The 24,588-nt window shown below is 35.9% G+C and overlaps 1 protein-coding gene and 1 non-coding gene across 3 annotated transcripts; one reads left to right on the forward strand and one right to left on the reverse strand.

Moving 5' to 3' along the window:
* The first annotated feature begins 1,526 nt into the window (after positions 1–1,526).
* SUMO1 (small ubiquitin like modifier 1) lies at positions 1,527–24,488 on the forward strand. Of its 2 annotated transcripts, none has more exons than XM_006189932.3 (5): positions 1,527–1,682; positions 14,150–14,224; positions 17,923–18,000; positions 20,626–20,697; positions 23,651–24,488. In XM_006189932.3, the coding sequence occupies exons 1-5, from the start codon at positions 1,671–1,673 to the stop codon at positions 23,717–23,719; spliced, it is 306 nt and encodes a 101-aa protein (XP_006189994.1). In that variant the 5' UTR covers positions 1,527–1,670; the 3' UTR covers positions 23,720–24,488. The 2 variants fall into 2 exon arrangements, with proteins under 2 accessions (XP_006189994.1, XP_032335948.1); XM_032480057.1 differs by having other exon boundaries at positions 1,534–1,733.
* On the reverse strand, positions 15,811–15,882 carry TRNAV-AAC. Its single transcript has one exon. It is a non-coding gene; the product is annotated as a tRNA-Val (tRNA).
* Positions 24,489–24,588: the final 100 nt, after the last annotated feature.

Here is a 24,588-nt window from a genome sequence, read left to right on the forward strand (position 1 = left end):
TTTTTTTGCTATTATGAATAATGCTACTGTGAACATTTGTGTACCCATTTTTATGTGAACATATGACATTAATTCTCTTGGGTATATACCTAGGAGTAGAATTGCTGGGTCATGGTAACTTTATGTTTTAACATTTTGAGGAACTGCCAAAATGTTTTTCAAATGAAATGTTTTCCAAAGCATTTTATGTTCCCACTAAGTAGTGTGTGAGGGTTCCAATTTCTTCAGATCTTTGTCAGTACTTGTTATCATTTGTCTTTTTGATTATGGACACCCATTCTAACACATCTGAAATGATGTCTCATTATGATTTTAGTATATGTTTTCCTGGTGCCTAATGATGCTGAGCATCTTTTCCCGTCCATTTGTATACATACTTTGGAGAAATTTCTATTCAGATCTTTGTCCATTTTTAAGTTGAATTTTTTTATTATTGAATTATAATAGTTCTTCATGTATTCTGAATATTAGACTTTTATCAGCTATATTATTTGCAAATATTTTCTCCTATGCCTTAGGTTGTTTTTTCAACATGAAAGATAAAAGTTTTTAATTTTGATGAAGTCCAATGTATTTTTGTCTGGTTGCTTGTGCTTTTGGTGTCGCATCTAAGAAGCCACTGCATAATCCAAGGTCAGGAAGATTTATACCTACGTTTTATTCTAAGAGTTTTATAGTTTTAGCTCTTACATTTAGGACTTTCATCCATTTTCAGTGAGTTTTTCAAAAGTTGTGAGATCATGATCCCAATTCATTCTTTTGCATATGGATATCCAGTTGTCCCAGTAGCATTTATTGAAAGTCCTCTTTCACTATTGAATTGTCTAGGTATTCTTGTGGAAAATTAATTGATGTATGAGGGTTTATTGATTTATTCTGGAATCTCAGTTCTCTTTCATTTATCCTTATGCTCTACGCTTTTATACTTTAAAGAACTCATAGAAGGACCATTCTTTAACTTACAGCAACAGAATTCAAAGGTCAGAATTAGCTCTTCTTCCCTACCAGTTTGTAACTTTCAGCAGCATCTTTTTCATCAGTAGTTATTAAAACTGTGTCCAACGGGATCGTGTTTTGTTTTGCCTTTTTTTTTTTTTTTTTAAATTTAGGTTATATGTTTGGCCTGGATAGTTAATCAAAAATGTTAGCTGTAGGGAAACAGGCACTGGTATTCAGCTCAATTATTTATGGAGGTTGACGAGCAAGGCCAGGAGGAGACAACAGAAGTACGCTGGCTCAGCCTTCAGAAACCTGAAAGGTGTCGGAGGGAGAGGAGGAATCTGGGCTGTCCGTACGGTTCCAAACGCTGAGACTGGGCACCCGGAACTTTTCCGTAGAGAGACGGGCTCGGGACCCAGGTGCAGGGTCTAGTCTCGGTGGCGCTGAGGGCACTGTTGTTAGTTCATTGGCGCGACCACGGCTATAGCAGCTCTCCGCCTCCCGCCTCCGGGCTGCCCCCCTCCCCCCGACTCGTTTTCCCGCCTCGCCTTTCCCCTTTTCCCTATCCCTCCTCGCGGCGCGTAGCGGAAGTGACGCCAGGCGTAGCGGAAGTCCCTCCGGCCGCGGTGTTGTGCTGTGGGGAAGAGAGACGGATTTGTAAACCCCGGAGCGAGGTTCTGCCTACCCGAGGCCGCTGCTGTGCGGAGACCCCGGGTGAAGCCACCGTCACCATGTCTGACCAGGTACCGGGCTGGGAGCCGTCCGATGGCGGTGGCCGAGGCCTTGCTCCGCAGGTCCGCCTGCCGCTCGGCTGGGGCCGGGGCTGGAGGCGCGGGGGAGGGGAGCGCGGAATGGGGGAGGGGGCTGCCGGTGGGGGCTCGGCTGGCGAAGGAGGGGAGTGGACTAGGGCCGGAGACGCCCGGGCCTGCCGCGGACCTCCGGGAGCCGCCCTGCCGCTTTCCGGGCTCTCTCATCACCCACTGTGCCCCAGCGCCTCTGGTCGCGGCCTCCCTTAAGTCGTCCCCCTTTTTTCTCCGGGGCCGACCAGGTGCAGAGCCCAGCTTCCACCGCCCCTAGAGGGTCCCTGGGGAGCCCGTCCGCCTGCCTCTCCAGAGGGCTGATTGCAGAAGCACGGCCCTAGGCCCCAGTTATGTAACGGGAGAGAATCTCTGCCCGGGAGGCTCGGTGGCCCTGAAAAAGTGGGTGGACTCCACTTTTTGGTTCTTGGTCTTTAGGTAATCCCGGAGTGGGGACGTGGGAGCAAGGGGGAGGGAGACGTCTCGTGTTGCTGGGAACCTAGATAGCTCTGCTTTCCGTTCGGATTGCAGCTAGAGCCGAGCTGCTCTGCTCTGAGTCTTTTTCCGTGTGGGGGTGCAGAGCTGTGGCCTCTTCTTGTACTTTCCCATTTCTTACTCGGGATTGGCTCAGCAGCTCTCCAGTTGTAAGAGCACTCAATAACCAAGAAACAAAGTAGAACAAAACTGCTAGAGCAACAGAAAGCATTTCATCTGGGCGTTAACCTGAAGATGACTGATAACCTTTGAGGAAAAGGATAGGAAAACTTCGTGTGTGTTGAGCAGTTGGGAAAACATTTGCAGCAAGCCACCCATTGTAGCAAAGTACTCCATTTTAATGTTAATATCAAGATTTTCTTGCGATTTACACTCAATTGCGAGTGTTCGATTTTCCGTGGTAAGTTTTTCTTCCTCACCTTTTTCTAGTTAACCACGTTTATGGCTAGTTTTTACTTTATAAGATTTTTGTAGGGACATCTTTTTGTTTGCTCAGACGACTTTGACTTTTTAAAGTATTTTTGCACTTTTTACTTGTTTAGTGATAGTTATCTAGAAAATTGTTTCTCATTCAACTCCATAGTGTACTTGAACTTTTAAAATTATCACACTAATTCCCTTGGCTTTTAACCCAGTTCAGTTTTGTGCCACTTGGTGAGGGCAAATGAGGCTTTTGTGGATTTGTTCTGTTGTACAAAAATGTATGTTTATATTTTTAAAGCTAAACCAAAATACAAATTAGTTTTGGGTAGGTCTTCTTATAGCAGTCTAGATTAATTCCCAAATTGGTATGGGAATGGCATTATAACTATCTCCCTAGATAGTTGTTTACTTGGTTACCAGGGAGGAAAGAACAGGTGTAAATGCTTAGTTTCATCAGCCTTTTATTTTGATGCTCAGAAGTTGCAAGGAAGCGTGTTAAAAATCTGTTATCGCTTGATGAAAGAGCAATGTACAAAAGGAGTTATAAAGTAAATTGTAGAATTTATTGCTCCAGTTTGAATTCTGGTCATTTAAAAGAAATGTGAAGGAAGAAGTTAAGGACCTAAGACACTCACAGGTGGCTCTAGGCCGCAAGTTCTTTAGATTCTTTTCAAGGGGTCCTTGAGGCCAAAACTGTTTTCATGATAATACTGGGCACTGTCTGTCTTTCACTCTCATTCTTTCATGAGCGTTCAGTGGAGTTTTCTAAAGATTAGCATGACCTTGAGTATCACAGCAGATTGAAATGTAGACTCAAATGTCGAAATCCAACTTCTTTTTATTAAGCCAGACATTAAAGGGATTTGCAAAATTTTAAACAGTGCAACTTTTCTCACTAGTTTTTGAAAAAATATTTTTAATAAAAATATTATTTGCTAATATACATTGTTTATTGTTATCTAAAATGAATTAATATGTATTTAGAACATTTCTCAGTTTCAGTACTGTGAACCTCAATAGATGTAACCAACCTAACAAAAGCTTTATGGGGTTCTAAATAATATTTAAGAGTATAAAAGAGTCCTGAGACCAAAAAGTTTGAGAATGGTTGCTTTAGGCTGATTGACTAACATCATTATTAGTAATTAGTACAATTTTAGTGTTGGGATGCTAAAGATTTAAAGAGGTATGAAAGTGAACTCTTACCCTGATGAGCCTTATGAGCAAGAATAAGAATCCCAAGTTACTACTGTGCCAAATCAGCAGCATGAGACTGAACCACTGTCTCCAAAAGACAATCTTTGTATAAACCAAGTTGTTTTAGAATGGTGTGTTTTCTGAGGCATCTCTCAGACGGTTATTGCCTGGTGCTGGATATTGGAATTGAGTAATAATTTCAGGGTAAAATTGGTGGATGTTAAATTCACAGATTTGAATTGCTGGATTCTCCAGTGATTAATGAAAAGTAATTATTTTTGGAATTTGAGTGAAATGCTTTATTATAATTCTAACAATGCCAGCATTATCAAGTGGATCATTATTGAATAATCCTCTAACACAGGTTCTAAACTCGAGGATTGCGAACCATAAGGGCTGAAAATCCACTGAAATTGTATGCAATTGTATTTGTGCATGTGAATTTTTTTTAGGGAGAAAGGATCCATAGCTTTCATCAGGGGTTCATGATCCCTTAAAAAGGTTAAGTAATAACAGATTTTTTAACTAATAACAGATCTGACTGGGTGCTCTCCTTTAGCCTGATCTCAGCGTGCAGCAAAACTGAGCACTTGTGTAGAACCAGAGCTTACTATCAAGCTGGTAAGGGTAATGTGTACAAATATTTTTCCTTCCTCCTTCCCTGTATTCATGTTCATAGTGTTTCCTTTCTATACCAAAACTAAAAAAGGCAGTATGGACTTCAGCTCTTCAATTCTGACCTGTTAATTTGTAATAATTGGATGACTGATTTGCTTCAAATGCTAACTTAATCTTTTAGCAAGTTCACTCTCCCCACCTCCACCTCAGACACAGAAAGGGAGAGAGAGAGAGACAGATATTGAATGATCTTTTATCTTTAGTCAAGGATTTTAGAAGCATTAAGTAATTCTGGTTATCTGTTGGTACCTAACAAACTACCTCAAAACTTTATGGCTTTGTTACAGTGAAGTGTTACAGCAACCTGGATCTTGACGAGAGACAAAGCAGCACCGGGAGGGTTGGAGAGCTCAGGTTTATTACACCGGTGGGCCTAGAGGAGTTAACACTCCAAGCTCTGGTCCCCATCTGTAGGTTTACACAGGCTTTTACAGGCTACTAGTCAAGACTTTGCAACATCATATGCAGAGTAGGTGTAAGAAATGGACCAATCAGGAGTGAGCCAGGTTTGTGCCATATGCAAATCAGTTGTTACAAATGGACCAATCAGGAGTGAGCCTATTGAACCAATACGATCTTAGGGTAAGTTCCCCTGTCCTAGAAGCAAGCCATTTTACAGAAGCATAAAAGCAAGATAGTGGCCCTGCCTGGGGGTCTTGCCAGTCTTTTCATGGTGCTTCCCACCTCAGCTTAAAACAACACTCTTTGGTTTTGCTCATAAATTTGCAATTTGGGCAAGGCTCTGTGGGTTAAACTCAGCACTGCTACTTGGTATGTGGGGCGTCTGCTGGGATTACTCAAGTGGCTGGGGGCTGTAATGGATGCGCTCCTCATATAGTCTCAAAACTTCTCTGAAGGGTCTTAAGTATTCTCTTCAGCATGGTGTAGATCTTTAATCTACCACATTAATTGTGTTTCTTTTGTTAGGATAGCATTATTCCCTGCAGTTTTTTTTTTTTTTTTAACATTTATTGATTTATAATTATTTTACAATGTTGTGTCTGCAGTGCTCTTTATATTGCTGTTGATGTTTACTGATCTGTTAGCTTGAGATAGTAGAAGAATATGAAAAACTGGCATATATTAAAATTCATTAATTATGTATGCTATTTATATCATAAAATAAGTATGGCAAACTGTAGCTATGACTGGAGCCTCTAGTTAATGATACATATATTAAGCATTCCATACCCTCAGAGAGGAATAGTAGTCTGTCTTCTCTATGATAGATATATGAGGTGCTGCTAGTGTATGTTGCAAACATATAGATTATAATAAAACATTTAAAAGAAAATGTTATCTGAACATTATTTAATAGTATTTTACAAACTCATTGACACTCATTACCCCCCATAGCACTTAAGAGTGTTCCTATTATAGCTTTTATATATCGTGTTGCAATTGTGTATGTAAGTGCCTTTCTTCATTATACTGTTTGTTTTGGAGAGTCAGGAATCAGACTTTATCCACTCTTTTTTTTCTCATGTGTCCAGCACAGTGACTGAATACTTAGTAAAAGTTTTTGAAGGAATGAGTGGTCATATTCATTCATTTAACAAGTATTTATTGAGTGTCGGTATGTTCTGGGCACCATCCTAGGCCCTAGAAATGGACGGTTGCCTCAAAAACAAGAAACAGCAGGTATCTTCCTGTTCCTCCTCTTTCAATTCCCATGCTGTTTTGTTCCTGAGGAAGGCTTGGTTGTCATGCATTAGCTTTTCTTTTATGTGTTTGCATACTTTCTTGCTCTTTACTTCTGTTAGTGATAGACCTAGTAACTTAATCTGCAAGATTGAATCATTTGCTTCTAGGACATTGGGATTGTTATGGATAATTTTCTCTAAGTCGTGTTTGATATCACATTTTAGAATTTATTGAAATTGTGGGTTTCGGGGGGTAGATAATTCTCTTAATCTTTTAAGAAGTCATGTAAGTTCACACAGATTGTATTACTGAGCACCTTGGTTTTACAGTTAAAATTGGAATTCCTGCAACATCACTTAGGTTTATTTAAAGATGTATTGCATTTGTTATACATTTATATTTTGAATATTCTTTTTGTATTTGATTGCCTTTACTGAGCTATTGAGAATCTGAAGGAAAAGACCTTAAGGAAGGAAGGGTGGAGTTCTGTTTGCTGGACTCACTGTTCTCAGTGTATTGGGCCAGTTATTTTTAAAGGTTTTACTGAAGATTAGTATATATATGAAGAAGTATACACAATTGTACAGTTTGCTGAATTTTCACAAACTGGTCACATCCATGCAGCCAGCGCCCAAATTAAGAGTGTCTGACTACTAACACAGATTAGTTTGCCTGTTTTTATACACTATAACATTGTATAAGTGTAATCATACAGTATGTGTTTCTGTCTATGGCTTCAGCATTGTTTGGGGATTTGTCCATATTATTGTATATAGTTGTATGTTGCTAAATCTCATTGCTAAATTGCATTCGATTGTGTGACTATACCATAATTTATTTAACTATTCTGCTTTTGATGCACATTAAGGTAGCTTTTCTAGGAGCTTTTTTTTTTTTTTTTTTAACATAAGCTAAATGCTACCTATTTAGAGAACTTCCTGTGTCAATTCAGATTGCTTTTGGACTGAATAACAGAAAGTCTGATATATAGTAGGGTAAACAAGTATGCAGTTTGTTTTTCTGATGAAGCAAAAAGTCCACATTTAAGTTACTAGTTCAGAGATGGTAAGGCAGCTTCACTGTGCCTTCATACTCCTTTCTCCTCCATCCTTAGCAGATGTCTTCACTCTGATACTTTGTGCCCTATGGGCACAAAAAGGTTACTTTATGCCTTTGTCCCAGGCAGGAGAAAGCAATGGAGCAAACAGAAAAAGTACACCAAAAAGTACGTACCAGCAAAAAGTATGTCACCTTCTATCTCACTGACCAGCACTGCATCTCGTGACCATAAGAGAAGCTGTGAACTACGGTGGAGGTGGGGGAGGTTTGGCTGGCAAATTTAGTCTTCCCTTTGGAAGGAAGAAGGGCAGAATGGATATTGGGTAGGTGATTAACAATGTCTGTGCCATGCCTCTAAACCTGTGTGCTAGTACCTTTGGATACAGTGAAGCCAGTTTGTTCTAGGCTTTGCATAGGTTCATAGTCTAGGTGAAGAGAGTAGGGTTTATACAACCAATGGGATTTTCAGTTATAATTTTTAGTTACTGAGAAATTGTCTGTCTATATCTAGCATTTAACCACAATTCTAGTATTAAATATAAATTTACAGGAGTCTCAGTGTCTTGAAAGCTTGACTTACACCTTGAAGTTATGGAGCTAAGCGTGATCAGTTTTATTCCAAATGTCTAGTACTGTCTCATTAAGTTTGAACATATGCAGCATGAGCTCAAAATATATGTATATTTTTGTGTTTTTAGAATTGTGGTAAATCATTGAAGTATGAGGGAGATGACTATTGTAATACGGGGGTCTGTATCTTTTAATAATGGATGTAATTATTAGAATTATCCAATTTAATTCTTGTTGAGCTTTCTTCACTAGGAAATAAAATGAAATAAACTGCTGCATAGTTAAGACTGATGGTTAACAATTTTTGGAAACTGCATTTTTTATGAAATATTTTAGTATGGAAAATTTTAATGTATATATAATTGTACCCATATACCCGTGTCTTGGCCTATCTTATTTCATCTACATGACCCCACTCTACTTTATCATATTATTTTGAAACCAGTCCCAGACTTTGTATCATTTCATCCATAAATATTTCAATATGTATGCCTAAAAGAGAAGGACTTTAACTTAACTAGGATACTGTTATCACATCTTTAAAATTGAACAGATTTCTTAATGTCATCAAATAAAGAGTAAATGGATTATTTTTGATTTGGTCTTCCCCAGAATCTCTCCTCCCCCCACCAGAAGAATGAACAAGTGACAGTGACAGATTCGGGGTAGTTAAGTGTGGTGCTCTCTGTGATTGAACTGTCTACATACTGATTGCCATGGTGCTTTTTAGCAAAGTTCTTGTTCTTTTGACTTTGAAATGGCACAATAAAATCCTTCTCTTGAATTTTGTACATTTTAAAATGAGGATTGTTGTGTTTTCTGTCCTCTCCTGTCTAGTTCTTTTCAGATCCAGCCACCTTCTATTTCTAAGCTGTTTCATCTATATCTTGGAAAGAACAGTGGGTAGTGCCTGGTACCTGATAAATTCCTTTTACCATTCCAGTTACCATGATTCAGTCTCTAGATGACACAGACCTGAAAGTTTAGAGGTTTCCAGTTCCTGACTTTGGTCTTGTACATACATTTACTTTCTTTACATTACCAGATTCTTCTGCTCTGGGGCTGTGTATCCTTTCCAGCCAAATCAACCCACCCTCTCTGGGATTCTCTTTTCTCTGATGACCTACTGTCCCAGACCCAGTGCTGAAAGCTTTCACTGTTTAGTGACTAGTGTGCCATATCATTCTGTATTGGCTGCTTTTTGTACAAGGGAGAGAAGGGAAGAAGGCATACAAAAGACATTGAGATCACTGGTGACAAACTTTGGCCTTTTTTGTCCAAGATCTTCTCATTTTCCAGGCTAGTTTGTCCAGGGAAAAAAAGGCAGCTCATGAAAAGTTGGATGACTGCATTAGGCAAGCATGAAGCTATTAAACAAGTGGGCACATGTGACATTGCTCTAGTGCTTCAGAGTTGGGAAGACATCACCAAAACGGAGTGACTAGGGAAAATGGCAGCTTAATTTTGGAAATTTCAAGTCCTAGTGTTCACATGTTCTTATGAAATTGAAACAAATTATCTTATTCCCAACTGTGAATGTAAAACACTGAAAAGATTTTTGTTTGGACTGACTATTGTGTACAGTAGAAGTATGAAGCGTTAGCAAAATTTTGTGGTATGATACAGAAAATAATGCTGTCAACTTAATTCAGCAAGCATTAAGTAATTGCCTGGTATTTGCCTGACACAATAGAGATTATAAAGATAAAAACTTTTATAATCATTCTTTGTAAACTAATAGGGAATGCAAGACATACCAAATTGTCACTGAAAACATTAATTTATTTAACTAGCATATTGAGTATCTTCAAAGTACCAGACATTCTGCTTGACCAGAAATACAAAGAATAAGACATGGCAATAAGGAACTTAATCTGGTGGGAGATGCAGATAAACAAACATGTGGTTATAGTAAGTTAAGCAGTGTGGGAACATTTAAGAGGGTGATCAGGGAAATCATTTTGTAGAAAGTGATGCCTGAGTGGTCTTGAAAGGGGAATAGGGTAGGAAAGGGCATATGAAGCAGAGGTGATCAACATGTACAGAGATTGTGGAGTTAAGGTAGAGGGTGCCATGTTTAAGGAATTGTAGATAGTTCAGTATGGCTGGAGCAAAGGATATTAATAAGAGAGACAGAAAAATAGACAGAAGAATAAGCCTGAATTGCTAGGCAGAGACCAACACATGGAAGACCAGTGTATGTCGGCTAAGGAGTTTGAGCTTAACCCTGAAATTTCTGGGCAGATCAGATTGCATTTTAGAGAGATGACTCTGGTTGTAGTTGGGAAGGATTAATTGAAAGAAAGCTAGACTTGGGGCATCTGTTAGGCTGTTGCAGTAATGTTAATGAACAGCAGTGAGTGCCTGAACTAAGGCAGTGGAATGGAGAGAATGAGAGTCACTAAGAGATAAAATTGGCAGAATGATGAATGATTAAGTGTGAGATTTAAGAGAGGAAGATTAGCCAAGGTGACTGCTTAATTTCTGTGGTGGGCTGTTGAGTGCATGGTAACCATTTATTGTAATTGGGAATCCAGGAGGAGTTGTAGCTTTTTTGGATTTTGGTCTTCAGGAAGAAGAGTTAAAGTTAATAGGAGTCAGAGATAATGCATTGAGTTTTGGACACTTAAATTGAGGTACCCATGGGTCACCCAGGAAGACAAAGAAAAAGAAGAGGACTGAAGACAAGGAATCTAGAGGAGCACTACCATTTAAGGAAACGGCCAAGATGAGGAGGCAGTGGAATCTTGGAGGCCAGAGGTAGAGAGTTTTCAAGGAAGAAGTCATCAATATCTATTGTGTTGGAAAAGTTAAATTTTGAGACTTGAAATTGTCCATTGGGTTTAGCAATAAGGATTTGAACTGGTAACTTTTGCGAGAGAAGTGTCAAGTCAAGTGGAATGGTGGGGTATAAACCAGATTACAGCAGTTGAGGGTGAAAGTGGAAATAGCAAATGCTGAGTACTCGTAAGAAGTTTGAAGAAAAAGATGAGGACAACAACTCAAGAAAACAGTAAAGGGGAGTGTTTTAAAATTGAGAATAAATGCTGTGAAAGATATGAATAAATTGCAAATAGGAGCATTAAAGGAAAGTTTTAATCCCAATAGGAAGGTTGAAGGATGCTGTGGTTCCTAGAAGAGTTTTTTTAGTACTGTACTTCAGATGATGTATGGGATGGATTAATGTGAGATGATTTCAAGAGAAGTTGAGGGAGGGTATGTATTATAGGTAAGTGAAGCAGAAACAACAAAGGGCTGAAAGTGGAAGAATGTTTATAGACATTCGTGGAACAGCACATAGTCCAATTTTATTGACTCCTTGGGTTTGTAAAGAAAATGGTGAGAGAAAAATGAGAATAGAGCTTGGTAATGAGGAACCAAATGTGATGTTGTGGAGTTAGGTTCTAGGCCTTAGAGTACTGGAAGCTAGTAATGTTTTTTGGTAGGGGTAGTTATACAGTCAGAGAAACTGCTTTAGAAAGAGTTCTGAAGCAGTGTGGATGATGGGTTGGAAAAGAACCCTTTTGTTCTGAGCTGCCTCTATTGCTACCCTGTCTAGGAAATACTGGAGCAAAATCACTTCCACTGTGCTGATGTATCGCTGCTCCTGCTGGAGGGTTATATTCTCTTCCGTTGTGCTAACTCATAGAAAGCTTCTTCACACCTCTTCTCAGTTAAGGAGGACTCAGGGCTTTTTTGCTCTTTATTACCCTTCACTGCATGGAATAAACTGTCCTTGCCCTCTCTAGATACTTAAAGGAAGAAGCAGCTGTTTGCTCTGAATGTAAATTCATAGAAATGTTGTGGTGAAACTGTTTGAAGACAGTCTTCTAGTTTTCAGGTGAAATACTGTCTCACTAAAGAAGGTTAATTTTGCCTGCTGCCATAATATGCAGTAGTCAGCAAATGTTGAGCACTGCAGAATGATAAACAGGCAAGGATTCACACTAATGAAGTCAATTCTGTTATCTAAGCATTTCCCTGGACTCTATGCCTGTGTCTTAAAGTTAAAAGCTACTTCTTATGTTCTGTTACATTTTGAATGTTTAAGAGTTTGTTAGTTTTAAGTTACTGGCATGAGATAAACAGGTGAGGACCTTGTTGTTTTATTTCTGAAATACAGTATAGTTGGTTATATTCTCATCAAGTGTGGATTAGCAGTTTGAAATTGCTACAAATAATAAAAGAGTATGTATTTAAATAAGTGGATAATATGGTGGCCAGAACAAGGTAAAGTGCAGGGAAAGCTGCTTTTATCACACTAGTGAGTGAAATTTACCAAAGCTACCCCCTTTACTAAAAATGCCTTACTTTTGTTAGATACTTCATGGCAATGTTGTTTCAGCTAGTTTATTCTAACTTCATTTTCTTTTCAGTATCCCTTTATTTAAAATTATTGTATAATTTATTATTTTATAATTTGTAAGAGGGTTATACTCTTTTCTTCTGTCTTCTAATTTTGTCTCCTCTTTTCCTTTTACTACTTCCCTTGTTTGTGCTTCTTTTCTTATTCCAGTTTAACTCCCCTACTTTTTCAGCCAAGCCTAATCTTTTAAAATTGGACATACTGCTTCAGACAGTCTAAAATAGTAGATAATATAAAACTGACTTGTTTTGATTCAAGAGTATGTTAGGCCAGTACTTTTCTTCCTTCCTTCCTTCCTTCCTTCCTTCCTTCCTTCCTTCCTTCCTTCCTTTTCTCTTTCTTTCTTTCTTTCTTTCCTTTCTTTCTTTCTTCTTTCTTTCTTTCTTTCTTTCTTTCTTTCTTTCTTTCTTTCTTTCTTTCTTTCTTTCTGCAAAAATTAGTCTAATTATTTTATTTTATATATAAACTTTTTTTAATTATAGTCATTTTACAATGTTGTGTCAAATTCCAGTGTAGAGCACAATTTTTCAGTTATATATGAACATACATGCATTCATTGTCACATTCTCTTTCGCTGTGAGCCACTATAAGATCCTGTATATATTTCCCTGTGCTACACAGTACAATGTAGTTTATCTCTTCTACATTTTGAAATCCCAGTCCCTTCCCACCCCCCATCCCCCTGGCAACCACAAGTTTGTATTCTGTGTCTGTGAGTCTGTTTCTGTTTTGTATTTTTTTTTTTTTAAGATTCCGCCTATGAGTGATCTTAAATGATATTTTTCTTTCTCTTTCTGGCTTAGTTCACTTAGAATGACATTCTCCAGGAACATGTATGTTGCTGCAAATGGTGTTGTGTTGTCGGTTTTTATGGCTGAACTGTATTCCATTGTATAAATATACCACATCTTTATCCAGTCATCTGTTGATGGACATCAGGCTAGTTCCATGTTTTGGCTATTGTAAATAGTGCTGCTATGAACATTGGGGTGCAGGTGTCATTTTGAAGTAGGGTTCCTTCTAGATATATGCCCAGGATCGATATTCCTGGGTCATATGGTAAGTCTATTCCTAGTCTTTTGAGGAATTGTCATACTGTTTTCCACAGTGGCTGCACCAAACTGCATTCCCACCAGCAGTGTAGGAGGGTTCCCTTTTCTCTACAGCCTCTCCAGCATTTGTCATTTGTGGAGTTTTGAATGATGGCCATTCTAACTGGTGTGAGGTGATATCTCATCATAGTTTTGATTTGCATTTCTCTGATAATTAGTGATATTGAGCATTTTTTCACGTGCCTATTGATCATTTGTATTTCTTCCTTGGAGAATTGCTTGTTTAGGTCTTCTGCCCATTTTTGGATTGGGTTGTTTAGGCCAGTACTTTTCTATTTGATTTTCTTTCCTAAATAGACTTTGCTTATGTTACTATGATTAGTTTATATTTCTTAGTACTGTTTTGTAATTGGAATAGTTAACTTCCCCCAATAGGCTGTGAAAAAGTAATCTTGGATTCAAAATGTTTGGTTAAGAATTCATGAAGGACAAGCTGCCTTTGACTAATAGGAGTTAACTGTAGGTTAATGGTTTCCAAGTTGTTCCTCTGTCCAGCAGCATTAGCACCCTGGTAACAAGTTAGAAATGCATATTACAGCCCTACCCCAGACTGAAAAGAACAAAAAACTGGGTATGAGGCCTGGCAGTCTTTTAACAAGTCCTTCAGGTGATTCTGATGCCCGGTAAAGTTTTAGAACCATTAATGTATGATTATCATAAAAGAGACTTCTTTCTTGATTTTTAGTGATCTGGTGTTTGAGACAGTAATTGATTTACGACCTTTTTTCTTAATTGGCTGGCAGAGAAAAGAAATGCTCGCTGTATTTTCAGGTGCAAATTTTGTATCCTAAATGAAAGTAATGGGTACTCATAAGTGAGTAATTAAATAGCATGTAGAACTTTTACCTTTATATATACTTTTCTTTCAGGAGGCAAAACCTTCAACTGAGGACTTGGGGGATAAGAAGGAAGGAGAATACATTAAACTCAAAGTCATTGGACAGGTGAGCTTCATTTTTTTCCCTGTAACTCTGGAATGTGAATAATTTCTGACACACAGGAAAAAATGATTTAAGTAAGGCAAGTTATTTAAAAATGGTATTTCATTTACTATATATGAATGTGTTGGAGGTAGAAAAGACAGATACTGTTTCCTTTAATTGATCTGCTAGGCAGATTTAGATCACCTTATTTTCTCCAAATAAAACCTTTTTCTTGGTTAGCATGCTTCAGTGGCAAATACAGTGACTACTATTGAGTGATAAAGCTATAGCTCTTAAACAGAAGGGCCTTTCAGGCTTTTCCACGACCCTCTTTCTTGGCACCTTATTTCCCCAGACTCTGGCTTGTATCTTATTGATCCTTCTTGAGATGTTAACAGGTAATTGAGGTTAGCTGAAAATTGTTGGAGAAATGAATCTTCATAGTTGTTTTAAGGGACAAAAGAAAAAATTGATGGACTCCCACCATCAAAGTGAGATTACTGTTTCCCCACATTCTCTGAAACATGGGATATTATCAGTCTTTCAATTTTGGGCCAGTATGATAGCTAAAAACTTTATTTTGCATTTCTCTGATTATCAATGAGGTGTAATTTTTTTGTCTATTATGTTTATATTCTATTAATCATGTGTTATATCCTTTTCCCATTTTCTGTGATCATCTTATTTTGAAAGTTTTTATTAAGGTATAATTCACATACCATAAAATTAATCATTTTAAAATGTATAATTAAATGGCTTTAGAATATTCACAAGGCTGTGCAACCATTCATTCCCAAATATTTAGTTTCAGATGGCTTTCATCACCCAAAAAAAGACATGCTGTATTTGTTACCAATAACTCCCTATCTTCCTCTCCCTCAGCCTCTAGCAGCCAGTAATCGTACTTTCTGTGTTTATGGATTTGCCTATTCTAGACATTTCATATAATTGGAATTGTATGATATGTGACCATTTGTGTCTGGCTTCTTTCATTTAGCTTATTTTCAAGGTTCATCCAAGTTGTAGCATATTTCAGTATTCCATTCATTTTTATAGCTGAATAACATGTCTTTGTATGGATATACTAAGTTTGTTATCCATTCATCAGTTAGTAGATATTTGGGTTTGTTTTCATATTTTGCCTGTTATGAAAAATGTTGCTATGAACATTCATTACAACTTTTGTGTGGCATTGTTTTCAGTTCTCTACGTATCTATGAGTGAAATTGTTGGGTCTGATAAAGCAGTAGCTTTGTTTAACTTTTTGAGGAGTCACTAAACTGTTTTTAGCAGTGGCTACACCATTTTACATTCCTACTGACAATGTGTGAAGGTTTGTTTCTCTACATTCTGGTCAGTATTTGCTATTATTGCTCTCTTTTTATAGTCATCCTAGTGAGTGTGAAGTGGTATCTCATTGGGTTTTTGATTTGCATTTAGCTGATGGCTAATCACGAGTATCTTTTTATGTTCTTATTGGCCATTTGTACATCTTCTTTGGAGAAACGTCTATTTAAATCTTTTCCCCATTTTTAGATTGGATTATTTGTCTTTATTTTTGAGTTGTAATAACTTTATATATTTTGTTTTCACCTCTTTTTTTTTAATGGAGGTACTGGGGATTGAACTCAGGACCTCATGCATGTTAAGCACGTGCTCTACCACTGAGCTATACCCCCACCCCTCTTTATATACTTCGGATATTAGCTCATTATCAGATAGATGGTTTGCAAATGTCTTCTCCCATCTTTGGGTTGTCTCTTACTTTCTTGGTTGTGTCCTTTGCGGTACAGTTCTTAATTTTGATGAATTTATCTATTTTTTGTTGTTGCTATAATTTTGATGTCATGTCTAAGAAACTGTTAACTAATCCAGAGTCACAAAGATTTACATCTATACATTCTTCTAAGGTTTTTATGGCTTTAGTTCTTACATTAAGTCTCTGATGATTTTGAGTACTTCTTGTATACTTTTTGTGTAGGTCTGAGGTAGATTCTAACTTCTTCTGCATGTGGCTGTCTATTTTTCCCAGACAACTGGTTGAAAAGTCTGTCCTATTCCCATTGAATTGCTTGGCATCTTTGTTAAAAGCAAATGACCATAGAAATATGGGTTTATTTCTGGGCTCTCAATTTTATTCCATTAATCTATAGGCATTCCTCAGAGATACTGTAGGTTTGGGTCCAGACCATTGCAATAAAATGAGTCACATGAATTCTTTTTGTTTCCCAGTGCACATGAAAGTTGTTTTACACTATAATATGGTCTGTTAAGTGTGCAGTAGTGGTATGTCTAATAAAACCAATGAACGTACTTTAATTAAAAAAAATACTTTATTGGTGAAAAAAATGCTAACCATCATCTGAGCCTTCAGTGAGTCCTTTTGCTGGTGGAGGGTTTGAAATATTGTGAGGATTACGAAAATGTGACAAGGAGCAAATGCTGTTGGAAAAATGGTGCCAGTAGACTTCCTCGAAGCAGGTTTGTCACAAACGTTCAACTTGTTAAAAAGCAAACAAACAAATCTACAAAGTGCAATAACGCAGATCGCAATAAGATGGGTTATGCCTGTATATGTCTTTCCTATGCCATGGATTACCTTTTTAAGAATGATTGATTTGTAAGAGTTCTTTATATTTTCTTGATTTATCTTGTGTGTTATATATAGTGACTATTTTCTTCAAGGTCTCTTGTTTGTGGTGTTTCTTACTGTATAGATGGTTTATATTTTTATTAAGTCAGATTTATCAGTCTCTCTTTTTTTAAGTGGTTTTTAAATGAAAATCTTGCTTTAAAATAAGAATTTCCCAATGTCAAGATTAGGGAAAAAGTTCTCTCCCTAAGAAGAAGAAAAAATATTAAAACATTTAAAAATGTTAGCTCTTTAATTCATCTGGAAGTGATTTTAACTTATAGCAGAAGTATTGCTCTAGAAATTTTGTCTGTGAAATAATCCACAGAATAAGAATTTTTTTTTAAACTATTATAGTCATAAACAGAAACATTGTGAACTTGCAACTTCTACTAATACACATTTGTGAATGTGATATATAAGGATTGGCTTTGAAATTTTTACAGTATGCAAGTGTCAGTATTTTTTTTTTTCTGATGGTTGCCTGATAGTTTCCTTGACAGTCTGGGTAGATGAAAATTATCTGTGGCTCCAAATATCAATTAACTGACTCAGGTTATTACTCATTTTACTCATGTAGGGGAAACCAGACTGTGGTTGTGACATAAAAAAATGTCAGGAATTAGTGTCTCAGTCTGTTATTTTATGGTATATGTCTCTCTTGTAGGTTTGACCACCTTCAGTGACACTTCAGTTGTGGGGGGTACTTTTTGTTTTGAGTTTTCATTGGAGGTTTGTGACAGTTCACCTTCTTTTATTTTGAAAATAGAACAGACATGCAATTCCGAAGGAATGTATTCTTTGACATACATACTTTTACTTACACTGTTAATTTTAACACCCAAGCCACCCAAAATTATCTTCGTTTGTTTTACTAAATTTATTTTGAAATAGGTATAAAACAGTTTTGAGGATGATTATTTTAATAAAAGCCGTTAGGAATGTGAAAAAAAATGTTTTGGTGGGAAAATACCAGTGACAAGATGTGTGTTTCTATTTGTAATGTATGTGTAATTAAATAATTTGTTTCAAGCAAAGCAAATAGTTTACACAAGGAGTGATAATTTTTTCCCTCTTATCTCCTTAGGATAGCAGTGAGATTCACTTCAAAGTGAAAATGACGACACATCTCAAGAAACTCAAAGAATCATACTGTCAAAGACAGGTTTGTATGTTATGGTATTAAATTCAGTACTTTATATATCATTAATTTTTCTTTTAAGGAAGTTTGTCAAAAGAAAAGTAATCTTTTATTATTTTTCACTATTAGCAGCTCAAGGAGAATACTCCTTATATTGTTTAATTGCCTTTTTCCCCTTGTGGCCCATTTCAATTTTGAATTCATAAAGTATGTGGAACTAGTTTGAAAAGTAACTCAGAGTAGTTGTAAAGATTGCTTTATGAATGTTTCTTTCTTAATGACTTACTGATGTGGTAACAGTAAAGACAAGTAATTTTTGGTGATCACTATGAAATTTCCTGTTTCTAACCATGGGTGTTTAGCTATATGTTAAATTTAAGTACTTACATTATTGGTTCAGTATCTTTATACATAGTACTGCAGATTACTGCTGAATGCATTCTATATTTTTAGCATTAAGGAATTTTATCTTTTTAAAAAAAAAATAATAAGTCTGACTAATACCGTCTTCAGATTCTGACTTTCCTGAGCTAGATTATTAGATCAATAACTAATTCCTTTAGCCTGCCTAGATTCAAATTCAGGCTCCACCACTATCTGACTGTGGGACCTTGAACAAGTTATGTGTTTTCTTTCCTCCTTAGTAAAATGAAGATGAAATAAGATGACCTCCATAAAGCTCTTAATGTGATGCCTAAAAATGCTCAACAGATGTTACCAATTGTTATTATTACTAATAAATTAGATTTAAATAAATGTAATTGAAATTAGTATATATAGGAGACAACTAAAATATGTTTTAACAAGTTAATTGTATTAATATTAATTCAAGTATTATAAGTTTTAGTTTTAGAAGATTTGCTTTCTACAGTTGATATTTGTAACTTACGTAAACTCACTTTTGCCACTTTTGCCAGGAGAAAAAGAGATCTAAGTATTAGGATAAGTAAGGCAATAAACATTTGTTTTTGTTTTTGATGTTAATTGTTAAACTCAGTAAAGTCTTGTCAATTGGGGCTCAACCAGCTGACATTTGTAATATTGATGGGAGCTAAAATTGAAATGCTCACCAGGGGAAATGAGCATATATTAAGTAAGTGCACTATGCTAGTAAGTACTTAGATACATTGTCATTTACTTCTCACAACAACCCTGAAGAAAACTGTATAGTCTTTTTACTCTGTCTATAGATGAGGGAGTTGATTATTGAGAAGAAACGGTGCCAAAGTGAAAACCAAACTTATCCAAAATTGAAGGTACTAGGTTTGGGGAGATAATATAGCATCAAGTTAGAATCATTTCCAGCTTTTTTTTTTAGACATTTTTTTTTTGGAGGTAGGGGCAGGTATTTAGGTTTATTTATTTGTTTATTTTTAATGGAGGTACTGGGATTGAACCCAGGGCCTTATGCATGCTAAGCATGCACTTTAACACTGAGCTATGCCCTCTCCCTCTCCAGCTTTCTTTTTTATGCTTCAGAGTTTACAGTTTTTAGAAAAAGTTTCTATACTTAGTTCATGGAGGCTTGGTAATTTTTTCCTTATATTTGCTGTACAAGGAATAGAAAACTTAATTTATCTGAAGTATGGAACACTTATCCAATACAGAGATACTGAATCATTTTTCCATTTTGATATTATTTTCCATATTTGATATTTTCCACTTGATGTTATTATTTGATTTTATCCATTTTTCCATTTTGATACTTGGTTTCTATAGAAATTTTTTTGACTCCAATGTAAGATACTTCTTTTTTGAAAGATCCTGTAATTAAAATCAAAGAATATTCTGCCTTTGTCAGTTAAGTTTATTATTTAATATAACCCTGGAAATGATTTAAAATCAAATGTAGGGTAAGTTTGCATGCTCTTAACATATTTAAGTATAGTACATATTGGAAGATAGATTTAAGTTTTGGATGTTTTTGGAGTAGTATTTAAACACAGTTAAAATCTTAATATATTAGTTATTGAGCAAAATTAGTACTTTTGGACTAAAATGAGTCTTGATTTGTACTTATTAGTGAAGTTATTTAAATGAGTCTTCTGTTCCCTTTTAGCTATTTTTGTGGGTAAGTGATTAGAAAAAATATTTTAATACTACTTGTGATATTTATCGTGCTATCTGTGCCATCACAGATTTACTGTAGCTTATCTGGCTAGTTACTATGATTTACCCAATTTCTATGATTTAATCTTTTAAAACCAATTTTGCTTTATAGTTAGAAGGTAGTGAGGCTGCTCATCTAATATCTGATTTTATCTTTATGTTAGCTACAGATTTGAGAGGAAGCTGTATAGAATAGTGGTTAAGGATGCATAGACTTGGGAGCAGATTTGGCCTTAAATTCTTGGCTATCTTGTGTGCCCTCTCTGTATGTTTAGATTCCTTAGCTGTGAAATGAAGATAGGGTGATATACCTACCTTCCAGGGTTGTTGTGATGAAAATTTATGATGTATATAAAAGACTTGATGCAGAGAGTGCCTAACAGATAGTTGGTACTCAATAAATGGTGATTATGATAGAATCAGCTGTCTGGTTTTATATTCTGTGTATTCTGTTGAAGCTTTCTTATTTTCTTTTTGTACATCAAAGTTCCTATGATCTCTTCTAAGATTTGTATATTTGTATGTTTTCTACTTTTTTAGGGTGTTCCAATGAATTCACTCAGGTTTCTCTTTGAAGGTCAGAGAATTGCTGATAATCACACTCCAAAAGAAGTGAGTATAATTTCTTCTCTGAATCAGGACAAATTTTAAATTCTGCATTGAATGATTTGGGTCACTGGTATTAAACTGCCCCTTTCTTGATTATTCTCTGATTTCAGTGGTGTATCATTTGTCAGAGAGAACAATAATCTTTGGGTTGAACTTCCCTTATTTTGCCTTCAGAAATCCCAATAAAAAGAGAGGTGGGAAGTGGGAATTGAGTACTGAATTGGCATAAGGCACACACTCTGTATATACATATTATCATTATTGATGGACTATTTGAGATTAATTTGCAGTTGATGTGACCCTTTACTTCTGAATATTTCAGTGTTATCTCCTAAGGGCCATAGTTACCTAATTTAGGAGATTTAACATTGATACAATATTGTAATTGAATATACAATAAAAATAGTCAGATTTTGCCATTTGTCTCAATAAGGTCCTTTATAAGCTCCCCCCTCTTTTTTTTTTTTTTTTTTTTTTTTAATTTGACCAAGGATCCCATCAAGAGTATGCATTCTAACTAGTCATCATGCCTCTTAGCTTCTGTTAATGTGGAACAGTTACCCAGTCTTTGTTTTCATCACACTGACATTTTTTTTCTAATGAATTCAGGCCAGTTACATTTTACAGTATCCTTCAATTTGGGTTTGTCTGTTGTTTCCTCATGGTTAGATTCAGTTTTGCATTTTTGGTGGGAGTAGCACAGAGTGAAGCTGTGAAATTCCAAGTACATCACATCAGGAGTTATGTGATGTCCATTTGTCCCGCTATGGGTAATAGTAACTTCAGTCACTTAGTTAAGATAGTAACCCCAGATTTTTTATCCATTGTAAAGTTACCATCCGTCACAGGATCCAGTTCAGTATCAACGTGTTTTATTTAGGTGTCTCTTTAATTATCTGTAATTTGGAACAGTTCCTCAGTCTGCCTTGGTCTTTTATGACATTTACATTTTTGAAGAATACAAACCAGAAAGTGCCTCGATTTGGATTGTTCTGTTTCCTCATGACTAGATTGTGTATTTTTGGCTGGACTACTACATAAATGGTGATGTGTCTTTCTCGGTGTAATATATGGAGTTCCTGAAGCCCCTTACTGGTGATGTTAATTTTTATCACTCAGTTTAATGGTTGTCTTTTTTCTTTACTGTGTAGTTACTAGTTTTTTTTTGTTGTTGTTATACTTAAGTAATTTGTGGGCACATACTTTGAGACTATGTGACTAACCTCTTTTTCATCAAAGTTTTCCCTATAGGTTTAATATCCACCCACTTTCTTGAGTATTTCCTTACTGTCTGGCACAAAATATTCTAAACTTATTTTGTAGTTTCCCTGTCCTAACTTGGCATAATCTCTGCAACACAGTAGATACTTAATACATTTTAATGACACCTCCCTCACTATCATTAAGAGATTATCTTTTTAGAAGACTAATGGGGCAGTGGGAGAGAGTAAATGTTTAGGGAGTGACCTCTTTGTACTGTGTTCACTCATCTCTGTTAAAGTGCTCCTTAAAGCTGATGGCTTTATATTAACCATAGTTTGAGGACATGTGCTTCCTTCCTGTTATAAAGGTTCCTTGTAATGTTTGGAATTTTATTCTTTGTGGTATTTACCAGGCTATATGTGTAATTAAAATTAAATTTTAGTAGCATCTTCAGTTAATAATTATTTTAATGTTCTTATGTGTATCACAACCATAATGCTAGAGCCAGTTAATCATGTAAAAAATTCTAAATCCACATAAGTCTGTATTTTATTTTTAGATTTCTTAGAATATTTTAATTTTCACATTTTGTAACTCTACAAAGAACTCACTATAAAATATATAACTTTTCTCATTAGATATTACTGATCTTAGGCTTTCCTTTAAAATGTTATTTTTCATTTGTTCTTGTGATCCGTTATAGTTAAGTGGAAACAATGCTAGGTTTTGTTTCCAGTCTGCCTATTACAGTGCTGCTTAACTGTGGCTGCACGCTAGAATCAACAGATTCCTTGTCCTTTACAAGCCTCATTGAGGTTAACACCTGGGTTTCTATGTGACATAAGCCCCCTTATATACTCCTTTATCTTTGAAATAAAGAATACTCATGGTTAAAAATAAAAATATTAAAAAACCATACTACCAAATTATGTAAAATGGAAAATTTAAAAAATGAAAAAAAGGAAAATAAACACACCCTGGATATTTCTGCATTCCCATTTCTCAGGCAACCATTATTAATAACGTCTATAAGATAAAGATTCCAGAGTATTTCAGTGCATATAAAACACATTTTAAAGAAACCCCATAATTACCTATACTTAATGTTTTGTAAAAGGCATTTTAAAGGAACTTTTTTTTTCTGTAAGAATTGAGAAGGGTTGGCCTGAAAAATCTAGCTTTTAAAATTGAAGGTGTCAAATAAGACTAGCTATATTGTAACTTCTTTGCATTAAGAGTGGTCACTAGCAAAGAAAATAATAGTTAACATGCCAGAAGGAATCGTAGATGACAAAGTAAACCACTTAGAAATGAATCCTTAAGCAGTATTTTTCTAACTAGAGCCACATATTTCAAAGTGAGATTAGGTTTTTTGAAAGAGGTGGTTCTGTCATGTAATTACATCTAGAAGTAAGATGCTTTTTAGAAAGTATGCCATCAAACTATTTCAGCTATTAAATACATGTTTCATACTGTTTTAAGGTACTTTTCAAAAATACTTAAATTTTATGTGGTGAATAAATGGGGAAGTGAAATTGGCTCAGCAAAGTAACATGAATGACTTCACAGACATTATCAAAAAGAAAGATATACCTCTCTGTTCTTTAGATTGAAGGAAACGGGATTCTTAATTTTAGAACAGGATAACTGGGTCACTTTTGTATCTTTCTGAATTTTAACACATTGGCCACATAATTGTAACCAATTAAAAAATAATACTTTTATATTCTACTAACCCTCTTCTCTCTTACAGCTGGGAATGGAGGAAGAAGATGTGATTGAAGTTTATCAGGAACAAACGGGGGGTCATTCAACGGTTTAGATATTCTTTTTATTTTTTTTCTTTTCCCTTAATTCTTTTTTATTTTTAAAAATAGTTCTTTTGTATTGTGGTGTTCAAAACAATTGAAAACTGGCACCCCGTCTCTTTAAAACCTCTGGTAATTTGAATTCTAGTGCCCATTATATTCATTATTGTTTGTTTTCATTGTGCTGATTTTTGGTGATCAAACCTCAGCTCCCTTCATATTGCCCTCTCGTTTTTAAAAATTACATGTGTGCACAGAGAGGCCACCTTTTCCAGGACTGTGCATTTGCAGGCTTGTGATAAATAAGATCAACTAATGCGAGTGTTCATAATGACTTTCCAATTGGCCCTGAAGTTCTAGCATGTGATTGCTTCACTCCTGGACTATGACTTTCAGTAGGAGATGGAAATTTTTCAGAGAACTGAACTGTGGAAAAATTACCTTTCCTTAACTTGAAGCTACTTTTAAAATCTGAGGGTCTGGACCAAAAGAAGAGGAATATCACGCTGGAGTCAAGATGACAAAAATGGTGAGAATAATGACTAACTCCAAAATGGCTTCCCTGGAGAGAAAGCATTTTTAGATGAAAGAAAAGCCTTGTCAGAAGATCCCAGAAAAGTTCTAATTTTCGTTAGCAGTTAAAGTTATTCATGCAGAAGTGTATACAACAGAACACTGCTCTTTTTGATTTTATTTGTACTTTTTGGCCTGGGATATGGGTTTTAAATGGACATTGTCTGTACTGGCTTCATTAAAATAAACAAAATATTTGTAAAAACCGTACTAATGTTCATTTTATTTTTAATTGTATAGAAGGAAAGAAAATGCCTAAAGAAAAGGTTTTCTTGCATAATACTGAAAATTATTGTTTGTACGTGGTACA

Source organism: Camelus ferus, chromosome 5 (assembly GCF_009834535.1).
Source record: "Camelus ferus isolate YT-003-E chromosome 5, BCGSAC_Cfer_1.0, whole genome shotgun sequence".
In the NCBI taxonomy this organism is placed as follows: domain Eukaryota; kingdom Metazoa; phylum Chordata; class Mammalia; order Artiodactyla; family Camelidae; genus Camelus; species Camelus ferus.

Coding starts and splice junctions, on each gene's coding strand:
- SUMO1 (XM_032480057.1), top strand. CDS start 1,671: ATGTCTGACCAGGTACCGGGCTGGGAGCCGTCCGATGGCGGTGGCCGA. Junction 18,001..20,625: donor AATCATACTGTCAAAGACAG/GTTTGTATGTTA, acceptor CTACTTTTTTAG/GGTGTTCCAATGAATTCACT. Junction 20,698..23,650: donor ATAATCACACTCCAAAAGAA/GTGAGTATAATT, acceptor TCTCTCTTACAG/CTGGGAATGGAGGAAGAAGA.